Source organism: Protomyctophum parallelum, assembly GCF_964188405.1.
Source record: "Protomyctophum parallelum genome assembly, chromosome: 5".
Taxonomy (NCBI): domain Eukaryota; kingdom Metazoa; phylum Chordata; class Actinopteri; order Myctophiformes; family Myctophidae; genus Protomyctophum; species Protomyctophum parallelum.
In genome coordinates this window covers 29,583,453-29,609,088 of record NC_139702.1, presented here as the reverse complement: position 1 = coordinate 29,609,088, position 25,636 = coordinate 29,583,453, and the positions used below count along the sequence as shown (strand labels likewise).

General features: G+C 41.3%; 1 protein-coding gene across 1 annotated transcript in view; it reads right to left on the bottom strand.

Moving 5' to 3' along the window:
• Positions 1-25,636, bottom strand: part of LOC310858306 (venom factor-like) — a gene marked incomplete at its 5' end in the record, with an annotated part of 61,807 nt that overhangs the window by 36,147 nt on the left and 24 nt on the right. The window contains 13 exons of the mRNA XM_083764413.1: positions 13,270-13,428; positions 14,569-14,769; positions 16,438-16,659; positions 16,786-16,956; positions 18,295-18,410; positions 20,479-20,593; positions 21,655-21,757; positions 21,876-21,963; positions 22,402-22,484; positions 22,690-22,781; positions 22,937-23,007; positions 23,458-23,623; positions 24,571-24,760. Of these exons, the coding sequence (XP_083620539.1) occupies positions 13,270-13,428; positions 14,569-14,769; positions 16,438-16,659; positions 16,786-16,956; positions 18,295-18,410; positions 20,479-20,593; positions 21,655-21,757; positions 21,876-21,963; positions 22,402-22,484; positions 22,690-22,781; positions 22,937-23,007; positions 23,458-23,623; positions 24,571-24,760 (1,777 nt within the window). The remainder of the gene's footprint in view (positions 1-13,269; positions 13,429-14,568; positions 14,770-16,437; positions 16,660-16,785; positions 16,957-18,294; positions 18,411-20,478; positions 20,594-21,654; positions 21,758-21,875; positions 21,964-22,401; positions 22,485-22,689; positions 22,782-22,936; positions 23,008-23,457; positions 23,624-24,570; positions 24,761-25,636) is intronic.

The following is a 25,636-nucleotide window of genomic DNA, read 5'->3' as shown; positions in this document are numbered from 1 at the left end:
GCAAACGCAAAGGTATCCTCCCGAAAGTGAATGTTCACATGACATCCCTTATTTCACCTGAAAGTGGATGACCACCACAAATGAGCTGGACATCCTGCAGTCAAAATAGACCAAATAGACCAAAATGACCAAAATCTCCATCCGGCCCGGTCAGAAGCTAACAGCACTGTTACAAGCAACTGTCTACAAGCTACAGGTCCACAGTGTCATGGAGTACGCCTCACTCCATGACTCCATGATGAGTGCTCCACCTACAAATCTCAGTCTACTTTCAGAGGAAGGCTCTCAAAATAATTTTGAGTTGACCAGGAGGACACTGCCAGTACAACACTCTCCATCGACAGCCATAGCCACAGAAGACACATTGCTGCTGCTACAGTCCTTTACAAAATGCCCCCCCACTGCCCTAGGGACCTCCAGGACATGCTCCCTCCACCACAAATCAGATGGCGAAACACCCACCTTATATGGCACAGCTCCAACACCCCCCCCCCCCCCTAGGCTCCAATACACACACATTGGACAGAACCTTTCTCCACACAGCTGTCTGTGGGTGGAACAGCCTACCAGAGCATGTAGTTGACTCCATCACAGCCAATGGCCTTCAAGCCTTTAAACGTGGAGTTTATAGAAACCTCCTGACCACCCCCTCACACTGACTGTTGTGCTGCAGTGAACCGTAGGATTGGCCAATGGAAATATATATGCAGTGACAGATGACACTATGATCCCAGGTAAATGTCCCTGTGAAGCAGTAGTAACATGTAGTAATATGCATTATCAATCTCCCCACTGACATTATTGAACACACTGAGCTTGGACATATACTGTCTTATCACTGAAATCAGTATACACATGCTTTTTAAGTTTATATATACCTGAACTAAGTTGTTACATGTAATTTCTGATTGTGTGTTAACATTGTGATTGATTTTTCTCTTCCTCTTATCCAGACACCATGTCACTGGTAAATAATATCACTACATTTGCAAAAGCGTCCTCATACCAAAGTCCCTCATCACAGCTGAGTTGACACGAGAAGTTGATGATCAGTCTACAGTGAGCAGTGTCCCCATGAGCAAGTAACACATGTAGGAGCTACACACTACTCCTCCTACTTCCACAGCTGACCTACGTCACGCTGACAAACCAAAGGATTCCTAGTGCAGCTACAAAATAAACTATCATCCGAGGTAACGTCCCTGTTAAAGCATTAGTAACATCTTTATTCTCCGATTCCCCACTGTCATTGCTCAGTGCAAACATGTACATCTGCTGTCTTTGATTCATGTCCACCTATCTCTGCAGAATGTTGAAGGAGTCAGTGGAGGAGTACCTGTCCCTGCAGGAAGTGCTGTGCCAAGTGGATAAGATGTAGGCCAAGCTGCTCAAAGAGGAGGCCTTCCTGGAGGGACCAGACCACCTGATCTCTAGAGCAAAGGTCAGGAAATTATGTGTCTGCCTGTGTAACTCTGTTAGTAAGATTGGATATAGACCGATTCCGTAGCAGTTTCATGGTCGCAGCCTACGTATTTCCTGTAGGCGGAGCCGACATAGCTGCGGGTTTAAATCCTCACCAGGCACACCTCTTCTACTATAGTGAACGGCAGAGTGACTGATGTTTTGTCTGCCTCAAACGTTACTCTTTTACCTCCTTTTTACTAACACTAACATTACAAATATGCCCAGAACATCGTGATGAACCTGTGTAGTTTATGGCTGCTCCAACAGTAGTGGCAACATAAAAAAGAAAAAGAAAATGGAATGTCAAAATATCCACCGCGACTTTATACCTCATACTTTAAATGCTTAGTATGAGGTATGAAAGACAGCAGCCTTGTGTTCATAAAACAGAAAGATTGGGTATTGGGTAAGACTGACGTTATGTATCTTTCAGGACCTTTCACTGCTTCGTCTCAATGGCTCTGGTCTCAGCCACCGCGGTGGATATTTTGACATTCCGTTTTCTTTTTCTTTTTTATGTTGCCACTACTGTTGGAGCAGCCATAAACTACACAGGTTCATCACGATGTTCTGGGCATATTTGTAATGTTAGTGTTAGTAAAAAGGAGGTAAAAGAGTAACGTTTGAGGCAGACTAAACATCAGTCACTCTGCCGTTCACTATAGTAGAAGAGGTGTGCCTGGTGAGGATTTAAACCCGCAGCTATGTCAAGTCCACCTACAGGAAATACGTAAGCTGCGACCATGAGACCCGCTACGGAATCGGTCTATACTGCTGTGGTTGGATACCATCTCCCCAGCCACTGCAGATATGCTACTGTATGTCCAGAGATTATGAAAATACGTGTGAACATGTGTGCAGGTACTCTGACCTGGACCAGTGGATCTCCCAGTACCAGACAGCCTTCTCCAGCCTGCAGGCCATAAAGCTGGCCATGCCTCGGTGAGATGCAGTGATACTGTGCTGTCATATGTGCACTCCTTGCAAATGAACCCATTAAGACTTCAGCTCGATTCTACAAAATGTTTTCTAAATCATGAAAAACCTATGTTTCTATGTCAGTGGTCCTGAAACTATTTCATATCAACGACCCCTAGAATTATATGTATTTGGCCTCCGACCCCCATCTCAAAATATGTTGTTCCAGGGACCCCACAGAAGCAAACATTTGAGTTAAAAACGTTTGTTTTGAAAGAATATATGTTCCAAATTTGCCCCACATTTTCACAAATTTTCAAAAACAGCAAATCAACAAGCTTGTAGCACAGCACCAAGTGCCTCGTTATCAACTTGTAGATCTGCTATTTTTCAATAGCTAAAGTATAACAATGCTTAAAACACCAAAAGGGGTTTCCGTCCTGAATGTGTTAACAATATCAACCTGGTATGGCACTCCTACTATGCTTGACACAGTAGGTGGATTGAACTATTGGTTCACAGGCCTTTGTCTGGCTGGCAGAATGTAGAACAGCAGGAATACTATTTAGGATACTAAAACATCATCATTGTGAATATTGTTCATTGTGTAGGAAACGCCACTAGCATATGGGACGCTCCTTTCAACACTATTTCACTGACATTATATTTTTGCTCTAATCCATCCATGTACACCTGAACTATAATTATCAACCATGCTTGTTAACATTGATGATTGTGTACCTCTCTTTTACAGATATCTTTGCACTGGAATTGTCTATCACTCCATTTCCAAAAGCTTCCTCATACCATAGCCCCTCACCGCTGCTGTCACGTAGTGGGTACGTTCATCAGAGAAAGGTGACACAACAGCCAGCAAGAGGATGGAACGGGGAACCTTCCAATTCCAAGACGGCCACTCCACCTCCTGAGTCACTTGGTAATCATGATATTGTAACACTTGGTGCAAATGGTCTCCCATAGTGAAGTACGTAGACAATGCTCACTTTCATGTGACCCAACATTAACAAATGGCCATTGAAAAACATGTCATAATCATTCATGCAAAGTCATTTAGGACGAATGGATCAGCAATGGCTATAGAAAATGCTCGATTTTCAGTCGTCTTGCTGTGTAACCCTTTAAAAGTTTTGAAATGCGACACATTTGGAATTACTTAACTGCAGTGTATCCTGCAACCTACTCTGCATGACTTATTTAGTTATTAATTTGTTTCAAAGTGTGACTTTAATATAGTGTAAGCTGAGCTTAGGTTGCTACCAACCGGATTTACTTTTAGACATGGTTCAAACTAAATTTGCTGAGAGGGACCAAATGCTTAATTGTTGCTTATTTCTTTTGGTCCGGATAGCGTTCCCCACAGGACATTGTAAACGTAACCAAATATGCAAATGAGACATGGTCAGGCCATGGATCTATTGACAGAATAGGCTATTCCTGTGGAAGATTATTTCACTGACAAACTACAACAGAAGGTTGTTTTGTTTTTGGATATTATCAAATATCTGTGAAGAAAAACAGTGAGTACATTTATAGGCTCATTAAAAAAGGAAAAGGCATGCATTTCAGGCTACGGACAGAGGGCGTAACCACACACACACACACACACGCACGCGCGCACACACACACACACACACACACACACACACACACACACACACACACACTCATGTCTAGCCACCCCTCTGCCGATTTTTAATTCATGACAAAAAAAGTCAAATAAGGGTTTCATTAACATAGGAATTAGGAATTGATTCTGAAAAAAACAAAAAACATGGTAATACATCAAATACATAAAAAATAATTAGTGATGCACCGAATATTCGGCAGAAAATGGCAAAAAATGCATTTTCGGCCTATTCGGTTTCGGCCCAAATAGGCAGAAAATATATCACTGAATAGTGTATGAAATTAATGCATTCAAAAGAGCTGAATAAATGTTTTATGGACCCATAACAGTGATTATTATTTAAGTTACGTTTTGCCATAACCATTTATTTTGCCATAAATCAGGTAGCTTTAAGGTACGGCCATGACAGCAATGGCAGGAAAAAAGATGTATAATATTAATCATATTCGGATATTCGGTTTTCGGCCAACTGTTTCCTATATTCGGTATTCGGTTTTGGCCAAGAATTTCCCTTTCGGTGCATCCCTAAAAATAATTGTCATCAAAAAAATATATATGGCCGTGGCTCAGTGGTCCAGGCACCTTGGCTGGTGATCCAGTCTGGCAGTGTGCCACGGGCTCGACTCCTGATCCCGACGTCCTTCACTGCGTGTTGTTAGAATTGTCTTGGTCTTGGTTTTGTGCATCCACCAGTGCCTGGTGGATAGCCAGGCGAAGTTTGTTTTTGGACCTGGCTGTAAGCTTGTCCATTTCATGGCCTATAAAATAAACAAAATGGTGTGTGTCCGGTTGTAGGTCCCGTCCGTCCCTCAGCTGATGCAGAACATCACGCTCGAAGGCGTTGGGCTGTTCGGACGCTGTGCTGTTCTGACCCTGTGCTGCACCTTGCCCAGACCCAGAGGCCGTCTGCTGCTGCTGACTGGATCCTATTCAACAAAGGTTCAACCATTTATTACATTGACTTTGTATTGTATTACACAACCATCATGTCAAATCTGACTATAGTCACACAAAGTTTAAATCAAATATTACATTGGGGTTGAGTTGTTTTTGTCTTGGCTTTGTACAAGTGTTTATGACTCTTACCACTTTCACCATTTGGTGTCTCTGACAGAGGCTGACCAACAGAGGCTGGTGGTCTGCCCTGGTGGCTCCTGGTGGCAGGGTTCCACTGCCTGTAGGTGTGACTGCCTGATATGAAGTAAGATTTAATAGCATTATATAGAGCTTGTATTTTTTGGTGTTTGACTTGCAAATCCCAATGAGTTGTCTAAAGCTCTTACCATTTCCACTAGCTGATGGCACAGGACTCTGCTCAACCACAGCAGAGGCCTGTGGTCCAGTCAGATGACCGTACTGGTCACCAGTCACCTGACTGGACCACTGCTGGTTTGCCGACCCTGCCGAGGCCTGTGGTCCAGTCAGATGTCCTCTGCCTCTGCCTTTGCCTCTGCCTCTGCCTCTGCCTCTGCCTCTGCCTCTCCCACAGCTGGTGGCAGTGTGACTGACCTCTATGAAGTAAGTTTTAATCGCAATTTGATATAGAACTTGCATTGTTTTTGGGTTAGATTCTTAAATGGAAATGGCTTCATTTGGAATGTCTTACCACTTTCAGCAGCTGTGTCCAGCATGGGCCGGTGACCTGCCTGGTACCCAGGTACTGAGGTCGGCGGTCTGTGGCCTGCTGACCGACTGGACCCTCGTCTTTTGGCTGCTATGAAGTAAAGTTTAATCATAATATGATATTGTGCTAGAATAGTTTTGGTTGCATTTGTAAATGTCAATGACTGTCTTTTACACCTTACCAGTTTCACCAGCTGGGGACTGCATATTCCCAGATGTATAGGGGTATAGGGGTCCAGGGGTGATGGGTCTGTCGTCTGCTGACCAACTCGGCCCTGCTGCTTGGCTGGTGTGCAGGTGTGCAGGTGCGCTGTGACTGGCAACTATGAAGAAATTTAATCATATGATATTAAGCTTGATTTTCTTTTGTTGCATTTCTAAATGTCAATGTCTTGTCTGTACATCTTACCACGTTCAGCAGGCTGTGGACCTCTGGCTGGCGCTGACAGCAGAGACTGGGACTGGCTGGGCTCGTCCTCTATTAGGTAATGTTGCAAACATGTCAGTAGACCTTTCTATTGGATTTGTAAGCCCTAAAGCACAACTACATTTAGGATACATTGGTGGAATCTTTTTGGTGTTTGCTTGTGTGAAAAGTCTGCATTTGAGACCTCTTTCTGTACATGAGGAGATTATTCTGGATTCTTTAGCAACTTTAATCCAACTCTCAAATGTTTGGAGTTCCGTCGTGGCTTTGTTACGACAAACCTAAAACTCTAGCAAAGTGTAATTTAGTTATTTGGATAACTATCACATGTTACCTGGTACATTCAGGTACACCAAATCGAGGGTGTATTCTGGGTCATCCTCCACGGCCGCTGGTGACCACGTGTCAGCTCCACGTTGAGTTGGCTCTGAAATTGTATAAAGTCTAAAGTAAGGTTTCATGTCTTAACATTTAGAGCAACGAAGGAATAAGAAAGCTTCTGCCGGCTCCCTTCTATGAAGTAAGGTTCAAACATTTATTGAATTTGTTGTTCTTGTAAACATTTGTTCTGATTAATATGCATGTCTTATTTTTACCCCTTTCAACAGCAAACATGGCCTGCCTGGTAATCTGAGTGGCATCTGTAAAGTAAGGGTTAACATTGAATACAGCTTTATGGCTTGATGTTGAATTTGTTATTAGTTGTCTTATTACTAATATACATAATTCTCTTACCACTGTCATCGATGTAGGGGTGGAGGACATGGTGAAGCTGCACACTTCTTTCTATGAAGTTAGATTCAAACATATATTGTGTACACCTGTATGGTTTGGATTGGTGTTGTTTGTAAACTGTTATGATTAACATGCATAAATTGCATATATTACCTCTTTCAGCAGGAAACGGCGAGCTGGGCACCTGATATGGTGGCAGACTTCTGTCTATTAACAAATGGGAAAGAAAATGGAGGTTCAGAATTCCCAAGATTCAAAAGAAAAACAAATACATGAACACATTTCCAGAAATGTCATCATAGATAAGGTAAAATCAGCACTATTAAAAGTGTACAGATGCTTAGAACTAGAATCATCCTAGGATTCTCTCACGACTTTACAAAGGTCTTCTGGAAATGCAAGTTCACAATACATTGCATGTTAATGAAAGGTGTGCGACAAATTTGATAAACATCTTGGGAGACAATCTTTAAATTCTCCAGCTCAGAAAAGAAAAACCAAGGCTCTGGATGTTGGAGATGAGGTGATGCTAATCTTTTTGATAGAACTGTGTTCAGTCAAATTCACAACCACATGGTGAATGTCTGTGTAGACTGGAGCACCACCTCAAAATAATTATCTATATTATATATACAGATATATTAGAGAAGTTATACATATTTATATTATATAAATATTATCCCCACAATAGTATATAACTATATACTATATAAATAATTTAGTTTTAACATTTTTCATGAGGGGTTAATGGAATAGCGATGCTGGCATTACATGTAGACCAGGGGTGCCCAGTAGATCACAAGGGCTGTGCAGGTAGATCACATGACATGCCCCTAAAAAGTATTAAAAAAACGTTCAAAGATATTTCTGGAATCTGCCACTTGAATTAAGGGGACTTGATTGATTGACATCAAAAAGGGCCTGTCAGCTCAAACCCACTATTTTGTTTTCAAGAGTGTTGCTGTGCACAAATGTCAGTAGCATTACAGATTAAATACAACAAACCCTACATATTCCATTTATCCCCCTCTATTTCCAATTCCAAGTGTATTTGTCTTGTAACGCCAGCTCTGCTATTCCATATTTAAACTATTTTCAGCGATGGTATACTATTCTTTTTTTCGGCGGGTAGATCTTGTTGAGCTTGTCATTTTGAAAGTAGCTCTCAAGTTAAAGTGTGGGCACCCCTGATATAGACAATAGTGGGGGAAGATGGAATTGTATTATTATTTTGTATACAACTTTGTAATGCTACTGTTTGTGTGCAACAGCAACACTCTTGAAAACAGTTTTGGAATGTGGGTTTGAACCAACTTAGCTTTTTGATGTAAATCAATCAAGACACCTTCAAGTAGCAGATGCCAAAACATCTATTTCTCCATATTTAAATTATATATTTTTAGGGGCATGCCATGTCGTCTAGCTGAACAGCCTTTGTGATCTGCTGGGAGATTGCGATCTACCTTTTTTGCAGCCCTGGTGTTATTTCATTTTATTTTTTGGCAGTGCATTTGATACTTTATCGTATGTACAAGGACAAATAATGTAGCAGAGGCACAAAGACTGAATAGAAAAGCAAAACACTGTAATGTGACAAGCATTTATCTGTTCTTTTCCCAAATAAAAGTAAATAACAAAAAGGAAAAAAGGCTCTAAATGTGTGTTAAGTCTTGCATTTGTTAACAGTCATGAGTAATATGCGTCTCACCACTGTCAGGGAAGAGGTGGCGGCTGTGACCTGCTGGGTGCTGCTGATGCTGCATTCCATCTGAGAAAAGTTCCAAACTTATTTATTGTGTACAATTCTTTAAGGTGTTGAATGTGGAAACGGTCATGAGTCATGTGTATTATTTATTACCTGCATTTCCAGCATAGAAGGGCTCCTGGGAGTCCTGGCTGACCTGCTGCTGATTGCTGTCTATAAAGGTTGAAAGATATATTGTAAAACGTAGGCCTGTTGTGTGCTGCCTCAAAACGGTCATAACAAATATTTCTCTTACCATTTGGAGATGGGAAATTGGAGGACGTTTCTCTCTCCGTCACATGGGGCTCCAAAAATGACATTATGTCAAACAGTGGCCATTTGTGGGTGACCCTCCCTTCACTGCCACTTTTGGGGTTTCTTAACTCCCTCCTCGTCCTGGTGTATTGGCTCCGGAGGCCTGCCCACCTATCAAAGCACTTTTGTGCTGAGTATGCAAGACACGGAAATGAAGCATGGCACAAATCCAAAGGGACACCCAGGAAGAAAAAAAAAAGTTGTCCATTTGGGGTAGATATGTACTATAGGCCTATCAAAACGTTAAAGAATGATTCACTCAATCAACATGGTTTGTATTCTGTCCTATTCAAATTGTTGCCCAAGGCAATACACTGCAGAGGTCTGGGTTTACTCTACTCTACTCATCATACAGTTACAGTGGAGTCTACTGTATGATGCCTGATCCCTATACAACAAGCATCTCTCCTTCATATTTGTTTTACATCAAGTAGGCTTATACCATTTCTTGATTCCAAGCAGTGTATAATCACAGTATGATACACGTAGTGACAGGAATACAAGCAGAGTGGGCACCTCGATCATAAATAGGCTATTTTGTCCAAAATGTAGAAGTATTTGGAAAATGACCTTAAGTAATATACGTCCATGATTTGGACATATAGCCTCAATGCTGCATCATTATTATCTTACATCCTTCAAGGTATTGTTTATTGGGAAAATGAATTTATATAGAGGATTTGTAGCAATTACGCCAGAACTTTACACAGAGTAGACGCGTGACTCACGTACCTGGTGTAGCCGCTATCATTGCGGCCGAGCTACACCAGGCTTTTCAGCGCGCGTTTGCGCGCACACGCGAGACCCGCATACGCGCACAACTGGATGCGTGGGGCACGTGTACGCGCGTGTGCTTTGAAAAGCCGTGTGTGGCTCGGCCGTATAGGGAATGCACTTGAATACGGTTTTCCTTCTGAATATATTTGATATTTGTGCACAGTTACACGCATTCAGAAATGCGCACCGGGAGCGCACTCGCTATTAGGCTAGTTTGCTAGCGCGCTCCCGGTGCGCATTTCCGAAGCACACATGTAGCAAAATGTTAGAATTACTAGACCTTATTGTCTTATTTAAGCATGTTCAAATCACTTAAACACATTTTGATGTCCTTTTTTACATTTTGGAACAAATTGCCTATATTTAATAGAGGTGCGCACAGACCCAATCCTTGCATGGTGCCAACCTATGCTGTTACCCATCCCATGCCATCTTATCCTACGTTAGGCTATATCTCGCCTACTTACCATCTACGTCTATCTCACGACCAATAGACACAAATGCTGCCCATCGCATGTCCTTGCGCATATAATATGGATGCTGCTTATTATAAATAATGGGGTGGTTGCAGACACCAACGACCAGTCTTTCGTCAAATGATGCCATCGCCATGATGATCTCCTCTCGTCTGCGTCCCTGGGGGGTTACTAGCCTGTATATCTGCACACAATCAGTGCCAGATAGAATCTACAAATCTGGTACTGATTGTCGAACGAACTTTCCAGAACGTACCAGACTGGATCGGGACAGTTGCGCGTAACTTGGAGACTCCAAGTTGCGTCCGGGCGCACGGCTGTGTCTCCACGTTATCAGTACCACTACCACAGTAGGTGCCAAGTCTGGCACTGATTCCGTGTGTATGTATAGTAGCCTCCAGGTACGCAGACTAGCAGAGAGCATGGCATCATTGTGGAAAATTAATATTTTCTGTTAGCAACGACTCCACTATGTTTAATAAAGCGCATCCATTTTACCACAACACACGACTTGCTGCATTACAGGCTGTTAGCCATGACGCAGACGTCGATGGTAGGCTATAGGCGAAATATAGGATAAGAGATGACATGCGTCTCCAAGTTGGAGCCTCCAGGTTGCGCCTGGGCGCACGGCTCTCTTCTATCTCTCTCTCTTCTATCTGCAGTCAGACCGTTCACCGTTACTTCAGGAGAGGAGACGACAGATTGAAGAGTGCATGCCACTGGACACCTCGATGTTAATGTTATTAAAAAAGAGAGAAAAAAAATCATATTTGAACCATAATCTGAAGTAGGCCTAATGTACAGTAGGCCCATTGGGCATAGCCAACACGGCACATCATTATCACATCTACATTTATCCTTCAACATTTCATGCCCAAAATGATTGTTTGGGAGCAGTAGCATTTTCAGAAATATAAGTCATGGCTACGACTCTTTCATAATCTCCAGTCCAATGCGCACTGCCCATGCGAACTGAAAACATGTTCATTCATATTAACAGTTTTATTTTATTTTAACAACCAAGTCCGTGCAGTCAGGCGGATAACTATTGATTATGGGTCGGGTGGAATAACAAACTGATGCGAGGTGGAACGAGAGATCTGAAACTTCACGGAGTCGACGTGACACCTGAATTATTTGATAGCTTGCATGCAATCTCTTTTGATATGCTACTGTACTATTTCTGCAGGTTAGGACTCGGAGTAGCTCCGGTCCATTCTGCCAATGCATATAACAAATGCAAATAACGGGACACTCAGACAGTATGTCGCCAAGGGTTCACAATTTATTATACACATACAGAATTATATATATAGCTGAGTACATTTGTATATTCACGTACAGTCGTACAAGTAGGCTACACAGCATAGGCACTCAGATCATAACACAGGGCAGAATCATATAAGCATTAGGCTATATTATGGACCAGAGGCTGCTAGGTTAGGATCGTGAATGATAAAATGCATGCACCTTGAATTATAACGTTTGTTTTAATTTTCTGTTCGGCCACGACGGGCAGGGATTATTTTTTCCTGTTGAATTGCTTACTGGAACAGACCAAACTACTTTACTTAACAATAACAACATTTTAGTTCCGAAAATGCATTTCCTCCTCCGCGTCTGCAGTCTGCACTCTGCTGAATAAAAACAACAACAGTGTGAAAAGACCGCCCAGTGAAGCGTAACAAACGGACCTTCTCTCCTATTGGTTGGGGGGTAAACCCAACCCTTTTTGTCTTGTCTGAAGTCCCACCCTGTTCTTCAGTCTTTCGACTACAAAATGTTTTCTGTCGCGTGTCTTGCCCCCCCCCCCACATAAAACAAGTTTGTCTGATTACACCACGTGACTCCCATTGGAAATGAATTGGGAGCTGTCTTGTCTGATGCGTTTCATCAGACAAGACAAAGATCTTTGTCTGATAGGTGTGACTGGGGCCTGAGAGTCCACTTCAATTCGGCATAGAGTAGCGCAAACATTGCTCACTCTCTGCTGATTTCTGATCGTCTGCACCTTTGTTAAATTGACGCACACAGTCGCACACATGTACACACACACACTCCTCTCTCTCTCGTAATTAGTCTCATGTCGCGCAGCTGCGCATAGTTGCGCCAGTTGCTGAAACAACATATTTTGAGATGGAGGTCGGCGGACGAATACATAACATTTTGGGAGTCCTTGACATCGAAACAGGACCTGAATCTGGGCTCAGGTCTTATTGGGTTTCTAAAACGCTGCTTTACTATGTGGATAATGTGGGTGTATACAGTGTGAACTACATGTCTTACGCTGATGTGGCAATCAGCTGACCAATTGGGCGCGAGGTATTTCAGTTGCTATTGGAGAGCTTGTTATTGTATAGCTATCGCCCTGCTCTTAATGTTTAATGATGGCTGTATAATTGTGCCTAGCAGGGAGAAAATGTAGCAGAGCTGAACGCCACGATATTCTCATTCTCCAATAAACATTTGATCAATCCCTTAGTGAGTTATCTGAGTGAACTAAAGTGAACACACTAAAGACCCTTTGTGTGTAGCTAATATATCAGTGGTGTTCAAAAACCTTTTCATGCCAAAATAATTAAATGTATAAACTAAAGCACCAAAGTCTGACGTCAATATTCTAGAGGGCGCTAGAATCAGAATCAATCAGAATCAATTAGGGGTGCCAAGAAAAATCGATTCGAATTAGAATCGCGATTCAGTTATGAACGATTCAAAATCGATTCATAATTTCCAAAAATAGATTTATTTTTCTGGTTACAGTTACAGGAGTTTTCACTACATGGTGTCTGTGATATGAAATGTAAGCTTACCCTAATCACAGTAAACATGTCTTCAGTCATTTTCAAGTTACTGTAGTCACTTCAGTTCAAGACTGGAGTAGATTGTGATGAAATCCTATGTATTGAATCGAGAATCATTTTGAATAGAAAGAATCTGGAATCTGAATTTGAATTAGTTTTTGGATTGAGAATAGTTGAATCGAATCGTGACCCCAAGAATCGGAATCGAATCGTGGGACAACAAAAGATTCACAGCCCTAGAATCAATTGATTCTGATTCCACAGGTTTGTGTATTTTTTTTATTATAATCCCTAGGGGGATCTTAGATCGCCTCATATAAGAACTGTGTTCACACCTTCCGTTGTGTTAGTCTCTGGTTGCTCAGCAGGTACACAGCGTTGTCCACAGCCACCAGGTCGACCCTTGCCCCTGGGTCACCTCTGACCTTAAGTTTGAGACCTCTTCCGGGAGTGTAAGGTCCATTGTCTCCTTCTGAAGCTGGCTCCACGCTCAACTGGGAAGAGACGCGATACCACAGAAATGTGAATGATCCTGAAATCACTTATTTCATCATACTGAAGGGCTTGCTTTCTGAGGAAGCATGAGCCTGGGATCCAAGTTATCAAACCAGTGACATTTCATTTACATGCTGGTTCTTTGGACTCATCCCCAGTGGTAAAGTAACTAAGTATTTTTCTTCAGTATTTACAATTGTCAATACTTCTATTTCTACCCTACTACATCTCAGAGGTAATTATTGTGCTTTTACTCCATTACAATTACAATATGAAAAATGTAGTTACTAGTTACTTTGTAGATTTTGATTAGTATTATTACAATGTGTTGTGATGCATTGTGAGCTTGTAGATCGGCTATTTAAAAAATAAAAATCAGACCCGTCTGAAGTGAGTGGTGCTGTACTGTACTGTACTGTACTGTACTGTACTGTACTGTACTGTACTGTACTGTACTGTACTGTACTGTACTGTACTGTACTGTACTGTACTGTACTGTACTTGACCTCCTCCCTGGCCTGTGTGTGTCTGTGTGTTACACAGTGACCCAGGGACACACACACAGCTGTCTATAGGAGTGGTTGCACCACTCAAAAATTACACATTTTGAACTTATGAAATGGGACATTCTGCACAATTTTAGTTTGGGTACTTTAAGTATTATATTTTGATGACAATACTTTTGCACTTTTGTACAGGACTTCTACTTGTAACAGAGTAAGGGATACAGGATAGGTGCAGGGCACCTTGGACATCTGGGCACCTCGATGCAAAATTGGCTATTTTGTCCAAAAATATATATTTGAAAAATAGTCTTAACCCATTTTGGTGTAAGCCTTATGTTATGCTTTAGCTATTGAAAAATAGCAGATCTACAAGCTCATAGCGCCACTGAGTTTTTATATGCAAATAAAATATCATGACCAATGGCATTGCAATGAACATCACTGATGACGTTTAGGTGAAAAGAGAACAGAAAAAAGAAAAAAAAAGTAATTAATTAAAATAAAAATGTTACCGAAAAGCAACGCTGGGTCTTACAGGGTTATTTGTAGTAATGATGATGCTACTTGGTACTGTAAGTAAAACATTCTTCCATCACTGGTGGTGAGGTTGCCATGCCTGTTCTGTGGACTCACCTTTCCCACACAGGCGTCGGCCACGTCCACCCAGACGGAGTCGGAGACAACCTCGGCTGTCCCCGTCCATGGGATGGTGTAGAACGCCACCACGCGGAAGGAGGGCATCATCTCCGCGGTGACCGTCATCCCGACCTTGGTGCTTAGGTGAGCGGTGACGTCCAGTCGCTTGGCGTCAATGATCTTTCCCCTGTTGAGTACCTGATGAAATTGACACGTGGCATATGTTATGGTCAAAAGTAGGCATGTAACGATTCACTCAACTCACGATACGATTTGTATCACGATATGAGGTTCACGATATTAAAAGTAAAACATATATATATTTTAAAGAAGAATTACTGTTTTTACCCTGAGATTTTTTTATTTAACTACATTGCAAAAGAAGTAGCATTACTTTTGACAGTGCAGAAACATAATTGCCTCCCTTGATGAGCATCAACGGCCATCATCACCTGGGCACAGTCACAGACACACACAGCTCCCCTCTACAGAGCTCTACTACTGAAAGTGACTATCATTTCTCTCCAAAAGCACTTGAATATGACTAAAGCTCACATTTCACATCACACTAGCCCCCCTAAAAATAAAAAATATAAAAAAGATTAATAGATATATATCGTTACATGCCTAGTCAAAAGGAAAGTCATTTTGTGTGCGCATATGCTTGAAGAAAGATTTGTCACATGCAGCAGCCAATTGAGAAAAGCCTATTACAACAGGCAAAACTTACAAATGATCTATACACCATTCCACCACCACTGGCTCAGGGAATCAGAATTCAACTTCTTAAAGTTGCCAGTATTTAGGAAGAAATACCATAACATTTTAAAGTATTATTAACATATTAAGACTTGAGGCCGATTCTACAGACGTCATAATATATATTCAAAGATGTGTACAAATTGTCACGATAAAAAACTTCTGTTGTGTCTCTGCTATTTTTGAATAGCCAAAGTATAAAATGAAAATGACACTGATGCTTTCCCCGGTTTTAATGGTTTAAGAAAGAAACTGCCTGGCTAGTTGGCACAGTATAGCTCTATAAACCAGTCATCACCAGCATATTGCTGTCCATTTCAAACTCTGAAAGCAAGTATTGCAAGTGTTAAAAATTTAAAATCAATTCAAACTTGTGAAAATACAGGACCTTTGTAAGAGTATTGATTAAAAACAAGTTTTCAATCATTTGCTACTAGGCATGTAACGATATATCGTATATCGATATTAATCCCGACGATATGAATCGATTCATTGAAATAAAAAAATCATAAAAAGGTCACTTTCAGTAGTAGAGCTCTGTAGAGGGGAGCTGCGTGTGTCTGTGACTGTGCCCAGGTGATGATGGCCGTTGATGCTCATCAAGGAAGGCAATTATGTTTCTGCACTGTCAAAAGTAATGCTACTTCTTTTGCAATGTAGTGAAATAAAAAATCTCAGGGGGGGAAGATAAATTATATAAAATAAAAATAAATTAAATTTTTCTTTAAAATATATATTTATTAATATCATGAAGAATCGTATCGTGAACCTCATATCGTGATACGAATCGTATCGTGAGTTGAGTGAATCGTTACATGTCTATTTGCTGCTGTATTGAAAGGAGGATAAGAGGGGGAAAGGAGAGAGAAAATACTGATTTGTGTAAGAGAAACAATATATATATATATATATATATATATATATATATATATATACATACATACATACATACATACATACATACATACATACATACATACATACACAGTATATAACAAATCGTATCGTGAGTCGAGTGAATTGTTACATGCCAGAATAAAAGTAAAGCGAACAGATGGAAGTGGACAAGGCTTGACGTGGAATCGTGGATGGATGGATGTCTCTCACCAGGTAGGTGAGACGTGTGATGTACGCCCTGTGGGCCGGGTCTCCAGTGCTGATGCTCATGGTCAAGTCCAAAGTGCCTCCTACAGGCAACGTCTCAGTCCCCGCTGACGCCGAGATGTACAGGTAGTTCGGGTCGCGCGTGCTGAAGGTCCGGAAAGGAATCGCTGTGAAAACACTCTTGGCCTGTTTCTCCAGCTTCAGATGTGCCTGTGTGGTCTCGGCCTATAAGAGGCATCAGATTCACACAAAAACTTTAAATGTAAATCTGTATTTCATGTCATTGTATTTGTTTATTAATTGTGCACGCATGCACACGCACGCACGCACACACAGTGAAATGGTACTGACTGTGATGATGCGATTAGCCCGCTCTTTTGGCATGTTGACGGAGGCTTTGAAGGTGCCAGAGGAGTCACTGGTGCCAACAACGGTGGCACCGGTGTGCTCAGGTATGCGCAGGTGACTCACTTTGACCGCCACGTCACGAGCCGGGGAACCGTCGTGGTTGCTCACTCGAATCTGGACACGAGGGAAGAAGATCATTGCTTTAAAGCTCTATATACACAAAATATTGTGTTCATTGTCATGATTTGTCACGATCCGAGTTGGCTTTGTCCGCAGCGTAACCGTCTTTAAATAAATACTTTCTGAAAAGCCTATGGGCAAAATGCATTGCGATTCATTTCCTGGGCCACTCGTTGTTCTGAAAGGGGGAGGGACTGCGACGCTCTATTGTGTCATACTTTTATTATGAGAATGGAATGTTAATTTTGGGTTCCCGGCCCAAAATGGGTTAATACAATATGACATACAATTCTGGTTGTATTTGGTCTCCCAGCTCTCTTCCATTGAGCCGAGAGACCAGCACAAAATGTTAAACGTCTCGTCTAAAGGTAAATGTAGATTTCTAATAATCAGCTAATAATAAGTTGCTATAAGCCCTGGCGGATGGAGTAGCTGGAGTAGTAGCATATCACCTGAAACCGTGCATATACATTGAGTGAAACAAAATGAGCCCTCCCCCATCGACAACATGGCCAGACTGCTCCCTCCGATATCGCTGAGGAAAATAATATTTCAACGCGACCATTAATCAGTGCCACCTGGTGGTCACCAGTTTTGGCTTCCGTTGCCAATTAGCCCATTATAAATAAAATAAAGAAAATATAATTATATTATGCATGTCATGTGCATGTCATCGCCTGCACACCAGATTAGTGGAAATTTTATTTTATTTAAAAAAACTCGTCTTATCGTCCATGGCAATCAGTGCATAATTGGATTCAACTCGTCTTGTCGTCCATGGCACTTAAACGACATTTCCCAGGAGATCTGGTATGAGCCGTCTGCCCCGCTCTTTATTAAATATTCACTATTACCCATTGACAAAGTAAACGTTTTTCAGACCGTTATATTTTCTTTTGTGTGTTTGTTGTTGTATTGTTTATTTCCGTTTTTTGTGCAGTCTGTGTTTTTATTTCTTTACTGCACAGCTGCCCCCCTTTGCCAACTTGTAGACTTTTGTACTGTTCTTTATGAACTTTTTTCAATCAATGACCTCTTCCTACAGGAAAGGATTCCAAATAAGCCAGCTGGCTTCTTCCCTTCCTTGCATTGTATTTTTGTTCTTTGATATGTTATTGTCTATTTTTTGTACTACATGCTAAATAAATAAACCTAAAACCTAAACCATCTAGAGACGTTTACTTGTCTGCATTCCTACATTAAAAAAGGTACTTGAAGGCCGTGGACGTGTTTTTGGGGGGAAATAGGCAGCCAAAACACGCAGCAGTGCACTGTGCAGGCATCGATTATTTTTACACTGCGATCTGAATGCCGATTTATGCAGGATCTTACTGTGAGGTCAAAGGGCATGCCTGGCTTGAAGAACTTGGGAGTGCCTCTGAAGGATATGACATAAGGAGACTGTACGATCTTTATACCCGTCTTCTGTCCTTCTACCAGGTCACTGCCTACACAGGAGGGGGAAAAAAAGTAACATAGGTAAATATTATAGCTTTCTATAATCTGGGATAGGATTTATTCACACAAGCATACCACACAATTGACACATTTGTGTTTGCTTGATTTTTTTCAAACACTGCCCTCGTATTAAATTAACGGCCTAAGTCATTTTTTTGTTCTTCAGATATCTTAATCATTTTACCAACAACAATTTATGACTTTTTAACTTAATATAACACTGTATCAGTTATGTAACATGATAAGACGATTACATTTAATTAAATAGATTATACCTTGAGTCCTGACTTGGCAGTTGTTTTTGGCCTAAGTCACATGGTTTTGTGACAAATAAATTGCCTATTTTGGTCGGTGTTTTGACCTCACTGTCTCTTGAGATAGGCCATTTTACGGGAAAAAAAGTGCAGGATCAACATGATCCTTTTCAATTAGGACTTTATTGGCGATTTTACCAGAGGTGGTCAGTGTCATGAAGAGGTGACTTTCCTCAAAAAATGACAGGTCATTAGTTTAAAACCCATTTTGGGCGGGAACCCCTTTTGGTGTTAGCATTATGTTATGCTTTAGATATTGAAAAATAGCAGATCTACAAGCTCATAGCGCCACGAGCTTGTAGGTCTGCTATTTTGGAAAAATCGAAGAACGGCTGACATAGAAACATAGCTTTTTCAGAAAACTGTCAGGATGTAGAAGACATTTGTAGAATCTGATCTCGGGTCAAAATGGGTTTAAGAAGGTGACGATATTACAAAGATACCCGTTTCTCCAAAAGAAAAAGAAGCAGAAAGAAACCTTCACTTTCCTATGTTACTGAATGTATGGTCATTTGACCACATGCAATACCTTTCCAGACCACCGGGCCACTAATGGATGTACATACAGTATGTTCCCTCTCTCTCTCTCTGTCCACAGGGCTAAAGGGCATGTTGATGCTGCCTCTGTGTACAAACTTTGACAGTCTGACTACAACCAGGAATTTCCTAAATAAACCATGCAAGCACCAATCAATATGAGTATTAAAATAGTAACCAACCAGTTTAGAGATAGTTCATTAAATGGTACTTTATGACACCCCCTCCCCCCTCCCAAATGTTGTCAATTATTCAAACTACAATCCTCTTCTACCGACACGATTTACCGCGAATAAAAGCAATAACCTGTACGATTTACGGTGTACGAATAGTTCGATGAGAAATATTCACCATTTATTAATCACCACCAGTGTGTAAATACCTTTTAACCCATTCTGAACGGGAACCCCTTTTGTGTTTTAAGCATATTATTACTTTATACTTTATATGTTATACTTTAGCTATTGAAAAAGTGCCGTGCTATGAGCTTGTAGATCTGCTATTTTTTGAAAATTGTGAAAATGTGGGAGGGTGGCGCAAATCTTTTATACATTTGAACTCAAATCTTTGCTCCTGGTGTGTCCCTGGAACAACATATTTTCAGATGGGGGTCGACGGCCAATTACATCTTTTTGGGGGTCCTTGACATGAAAATGTTTGAGAACCACTGGCATAGAAATAGCTGGGGGGGGCTGTCACCCAAAATTGAGCAGGACCTGTGATGTCATGCGACATCACATGCGATTTTATTTGTGTTTTTTCTATTAATTTGGTCATTAAGGTCCACAGAATGAGAGGCCTGCTCTATGGCCATTTTTGTATACCACACCATAGACAACCAATATAAGGCAGAATTTCATCATGTGACAATTGTGACATGTCAAACTAGGGGGCTTTCATGATTCTGAAGCCATTCCAAGCATTTGTTTTGCACGAAAAACACTCCTTGGCCTAAAACGGCCATAGGCCATAGGCAAATGTTATTTCGGTAGTTCTCAAACGGTAATCTCAAGGACTCGGCTCCATGTTTACACTCTCAAGAGTTACAGTTATATGTGTAAAAGGGTCCATTTAGAACCCTCCCCAAGGAACCCTGAGGGTCTTGTGGACCCCCACTTTAAGAACCACCACTCAATTTGATGACATTGTACGCATGCAGTGTGGAGAAAACAGCGGCGTTTAAACGGTCTGTATATGCTCCTCCTACCAGATGTAGTGAGGACAGAGGCCTTGACGTAGATGCTGTTGCCCACCAGTGATCTAATGTCAGGGTACGCTGCCTTGAGCTCCTCAATGCTCAGTCTGGCCACTCCACCATCCAGCTGCAGACAATTAAGTATGCAATCACATAAGGGTGCATCATTATTAACCACATGAATGGTAAATATGGTGCATTTATATAGTGCCTTTATCCAAGGCGCTTACATAGATTGTGTGCACACACACACACACACACACACACTTTTTTCAATTATTTAAAAAATATATAGATAAATGAATCGACCTTGCGATTCTAATATTTGTTATGTTTTTTGCCTTGTACGACAATCTGCTTGTAGATGGACTATTTGGGGTATTTAATTTCTCTGTTTTTTTTGTTTAGTTTTGTTTTGAATTAGTGATGCACCGAATATTCGGCCACAGAAGATATTCGGCAGAAAATGGCTAAAAATGCATTTTCGGCCTATTCGGTTTCGGCCTCGAATAGACAGAAAATATATCACCGAATAGTGTATGCAATTAATGCATTCAAATGAGCTGAATAAATGTTTTATGGACCCATAACAGTGATTATTATTGAAGTTAAGTTATGCCATAACCATAAATCAGGTAGCTTTAAGGTACGGCAATGACAGTAATGGTAGGCAAAAATATATACAATATTAAATACGGATATTCGGTTTTCGGCCAACTGTTTCTTATATTTGGTATTCGGTTTCGGCCAAGAATTTCCCTTTCGGTGCAGCACTATTATATCAAAGCAACACTATCACCACTATGTAACTTCTTAACAACTATATAGCATATCCCACAAAATGATAAAGTTACATATAAGCAATAACAATCATCCTTCCATAAATGTATAGACTCAGGGGGGGTCCCTGCTAGGGGCTAGGCTGTATTACAAGGGGAGCACTTGCCAAGGCAATACAAGGCAGAACTGCCAGTCAAAAGCGAAGACTGGCCAATCACAGCGCGTCCTCACATATGCTTGCAGGGACTCTTGGGTAATGAAGTCAAAGACGTTGACTGCCATTGTTATTTGTGCCCAAATTGCACACTGATAACCCAAACTACATAGTAGTGCTGCTTTAACTGTTGCAGCCTTGGTTGTGTTGTCACAAAGGTCATCATAGCTGCTATGAAGCAGTGACTCACGTACATCAGTGACCTGCTTTACAGATGGCAACCTTCTCATCTCCTTGTTCACCTGCACTCCAAACACCACGTATGCCGTTCCCTGCACGGGCTGTCCATACAGGTACCTGCAACACACAGCACAGCACCAAGACAGCGCCTCAGTCACACTGGTGGTGATGCTTCAACGCTGCGGGGCTCAGCTCCATGTGTGCAGAAATGTGCGTGCGTGTGTGCCACACAGACCTGGCTTTGATCTCCACCTCCAATTCAGTGTTGTCCAGGCTGAAGTAGGACTGTTTGGGACTCAACGTAAGGTTGAAGGCAGGGAGCACTAAAACAAGACACCCACGCACGCACAATTTAACTCGTTCCTTTTGTACACTCAGAGTTACAGACCCACAAGGGCCCATTTGGTTCCAAACTATCATTTAGCTGGGGACCCCCTAGAACTCCCTCAAGGACCGCTAGGGGTCCCCGGACCCCATTTTGGGAACCACTGCATTAAAATAAATTAATGAAATTATACTGATCAATACTATTCACTGTCTATTAACAGTATTTGGCGTACATACTTTACATCGTACATAAACCTTGAACCTTGAACATCAGACAGACCGTTTTTCCTGATAAAGGTTTGATTTGTTGATTTAGATTTTCTCCAAAGTCCATGAAGATTAGAGAGGCTATGAAAGATTCGAACAATTCACCACATTAAAATGTCATTGAACAAACATGAATAATTATGTTTTTAACTTTTCAAATTTCTTACCATATTTCTTCACTTCAAAGTGGGAAGTGAAGGTGTTCTGTGGCCAGTGGTCAAACTTAGCGATTACTGTCCATATTCCTTCACTGCCAAAGAAAGTCAAACAGGTTAGAACTGGTACAAAATAATTAAGTAGAAAGCCGTGTGAGTGGTAGCGTAAATGTTAAACGTTAGAAAATGTGACTGGAAGGTCACCTGTCTCAATAATGCCAATGCAGTGTATTGTCACCAGAACTGGCATTAAGACAATTGGAAGGTTGTTGTGAAATGTGAACTAAGCGTTCATCTTACTTCACAAATTCAGAGAGATGGTGAGTTTCAACGAGGACACCACCAACGACTTTGGTCCTGGCGGTCTGTTTAATCACCACACCTTCTGCATTCTGACAGACAAAAACACCAAACATACAGTATATAACACTTTGAGCCGTCATTCTCGTGGTGACTGGCGTTGTATTCTGTCATATCGAGGAACAAGGGAACTGAAAAAGCTAACTGTGATAAGGTTGAAAATATATAATGTCTCATCATCAGACACCTTAAACTCCATGGTGACGGTACTGTTGTCAGCCTGGAAGGTGTGTGACGATATGAAGGCCCTGCATCGAACTGGAGAGAGACAAAAACAGAGAAGACTTTGGAATGCAAGTGAAAACCTTTTTGCCGTTACCGTTTCTTTTTGTAAAAGATCAAACAGATCCAGCTACATCATTCCATGTACAACGAATAGTAAAACGATCCGATCTACAAGCTATCACAACACGTCAAACCACCTGCAATGTGTTTGAGCTTGTCGTCTATTCAAAATAAGATCAAAATATTTCAATGTGGTTAACGCACATTGTATTATTAAATTGTGATCGTCGTCAATATCAAACATATCAATCTACATTCCTCAAAAGGAAATATGTGTGTTTAATTCAGTCTAAACAGAAACAGGGTTAAAACTTAAAACATATCCCCACTGGACCCAAAAGAAACGAATAATAACCAGAGAGGGTGACATCCAAAGCAAATTGAACCCTGGTTTCGTCCATCCGGTGTCATTCCAACACTCACCGGCATCTCCGGGCTTATAGACAGGCTTGTCCGTCTGGATGAAGATGAAGCCGGAGTGAAAGGACACGACCACAACCCGCTCCTCGGTGTGGTAGAAGCCAAACTTCACCTTCAGGCGCACATACTTGTTCTTGTCGCCGTCCCGACCCAGCTCTTCTGATGGAACCTGTAATGTGAGAGCCATATTTAGAACAGAAAATGTTTATAAGTGTATTTAAGTTATTTCATTGTGTATGATATTGAAGGACATTTCTTGATTACACATGTTGTGCAGCCTAAGTCTTAACTGAGTTAATAGAGCAATTAAGAATTCAGCCTATTGGAGTAGTCGAGTAGAAGCCAGCAAGCCAGTTAATTCAGTGTGCATTATCAGCAGGCAGCAGCTGTGTCCAGTAGGTTTTTAGTTAGTTCAGAGCTGGAAGAGCAGCTACAGTACAGTTTTTTGACCCACTTTGGAAATACTAACCCACGTTGGAAAATATTAAGCCACTTCCGAAACCATACTAGACCATTTCAGAACGTTTTTGAACACTTTTTTGTATCACATGTTTTGTAGTTCTGTACACCTTTTTATCAAGTAAAAAGTTAAACTACAACTTGGACGTGTGGACGTGGATTATTAAGCCTGTGAAGCTTACTGCTTCACAGGCTTTGGAACCTACATGTAATGAGATGATTATTGTTGTAATGAGAGCACCGGGTATGATGAATATATACACTACAGAAATAATTCCCTGTGAGACCAGCAAAAGAACTCAAAACTCTACAATCGCATAGCAATCATTGCAGTGCGTTTGTTCAGTAACGGGCCTATCCCACTATCCAAATCCAGCGGGCCTATCCCACTATCCAAATCCAGCTCTTTAGTAAACATAAAGTTCATTGTCAGGCTGGGATGCCAAATTGTTGCCATTTCTTTTTTTTATGGTCAATCAGAATTCAACTCTCAGTAAAAATTAACAGTGTAGAGACCAAGGTCCCACAGCAAACTGGGGGTCCTTGAAATGGTTAAGAATCACTGACTTACACCACCATAATAGTATTTGCATTTGGTGATGATTAAGTTTAAGTTAAGCGCATACACTTGTCTTGGCCGTGATTCTAATAGCTCACCCGGATGGTCTGAAGTGCTTGGTAGTCATTGACGCGACTGAGGGTCACTGTTTCTAGGGCAAGGAGGCTTCCCGTACTGAAGTCCTGGATCTGGATGGTGACTCTGACATCAATGCTCAAGCCGCTGGCCTCCAAGTAGATGTTCTCCTCACTGTCCGTTCTCAGCACGTCAGGAGCCACCAGGTTGAAGCTGTATAGGTCCAGGATGGAGGAAGGGGCAGGGGGGGGGGCATCAAGATGTGTGACATGGAGTAGAGGGGTGGACAGATTGTACAGTAGGATAAAAAGGTCTGGTTAGGGTAACCGGAACACTCCACTGCATTTTATTCGCTTTTTTGCCCGCCCCTCCCAGTGGTTCTTGTTATCGTGTGTATTATTTGTTTTACCGAGGTTAACGTTAGGAATAACATTCCTAGGTTTAGGCAGTTTTTTTTTACTGAGGTTACGTTTAGGAATATTAGTTTATAGGCATGGCATAGTTTGACTTTGTTTACGTTTAGGAATAGCTGGTGACGACCGCTCCAAGGTCAGCATGAGCGAGTGTCAGATATTAAACCATTTAGACTTGTACCTATACGTCGTTATATCATTCAATACAGGTGATACCTCCGTGTCTCATTAGTTGCTGCTAACCGAATGTTAGCCCCAAAATAGGAAAGTGGCTAAATAATGTTTTGAGATGCAGATGAGCAATACAGAGTATGTGCAACACTGTAATGTCTAACAAAAAAGTAGCAGCACTGTACCTTGGTTTATTATCGATGACTGGGGTCTGATACCTTGATAATAAAGAATAAAAGATGAGCATTAATATGCAGATATTTGTCAGTAATCACTCCCACTTAAAAACCAAAAAGGTATTAATTTTGTCTACTTACTCATGCAAATCGATGTATTCGCTAAAGGACCCAAATCTGCAAAGGACATTTTGACATGGTTTCATTTCACAAAACACTGTAGATCCAGACTGCTTGACAAAGAGTTTAGATTTCAGAATTGAGTTTTATACCCACCTTGACAACGTCCCCCACTCTTGGGCATGGGACATACAGGAGAGAAGCAGCAA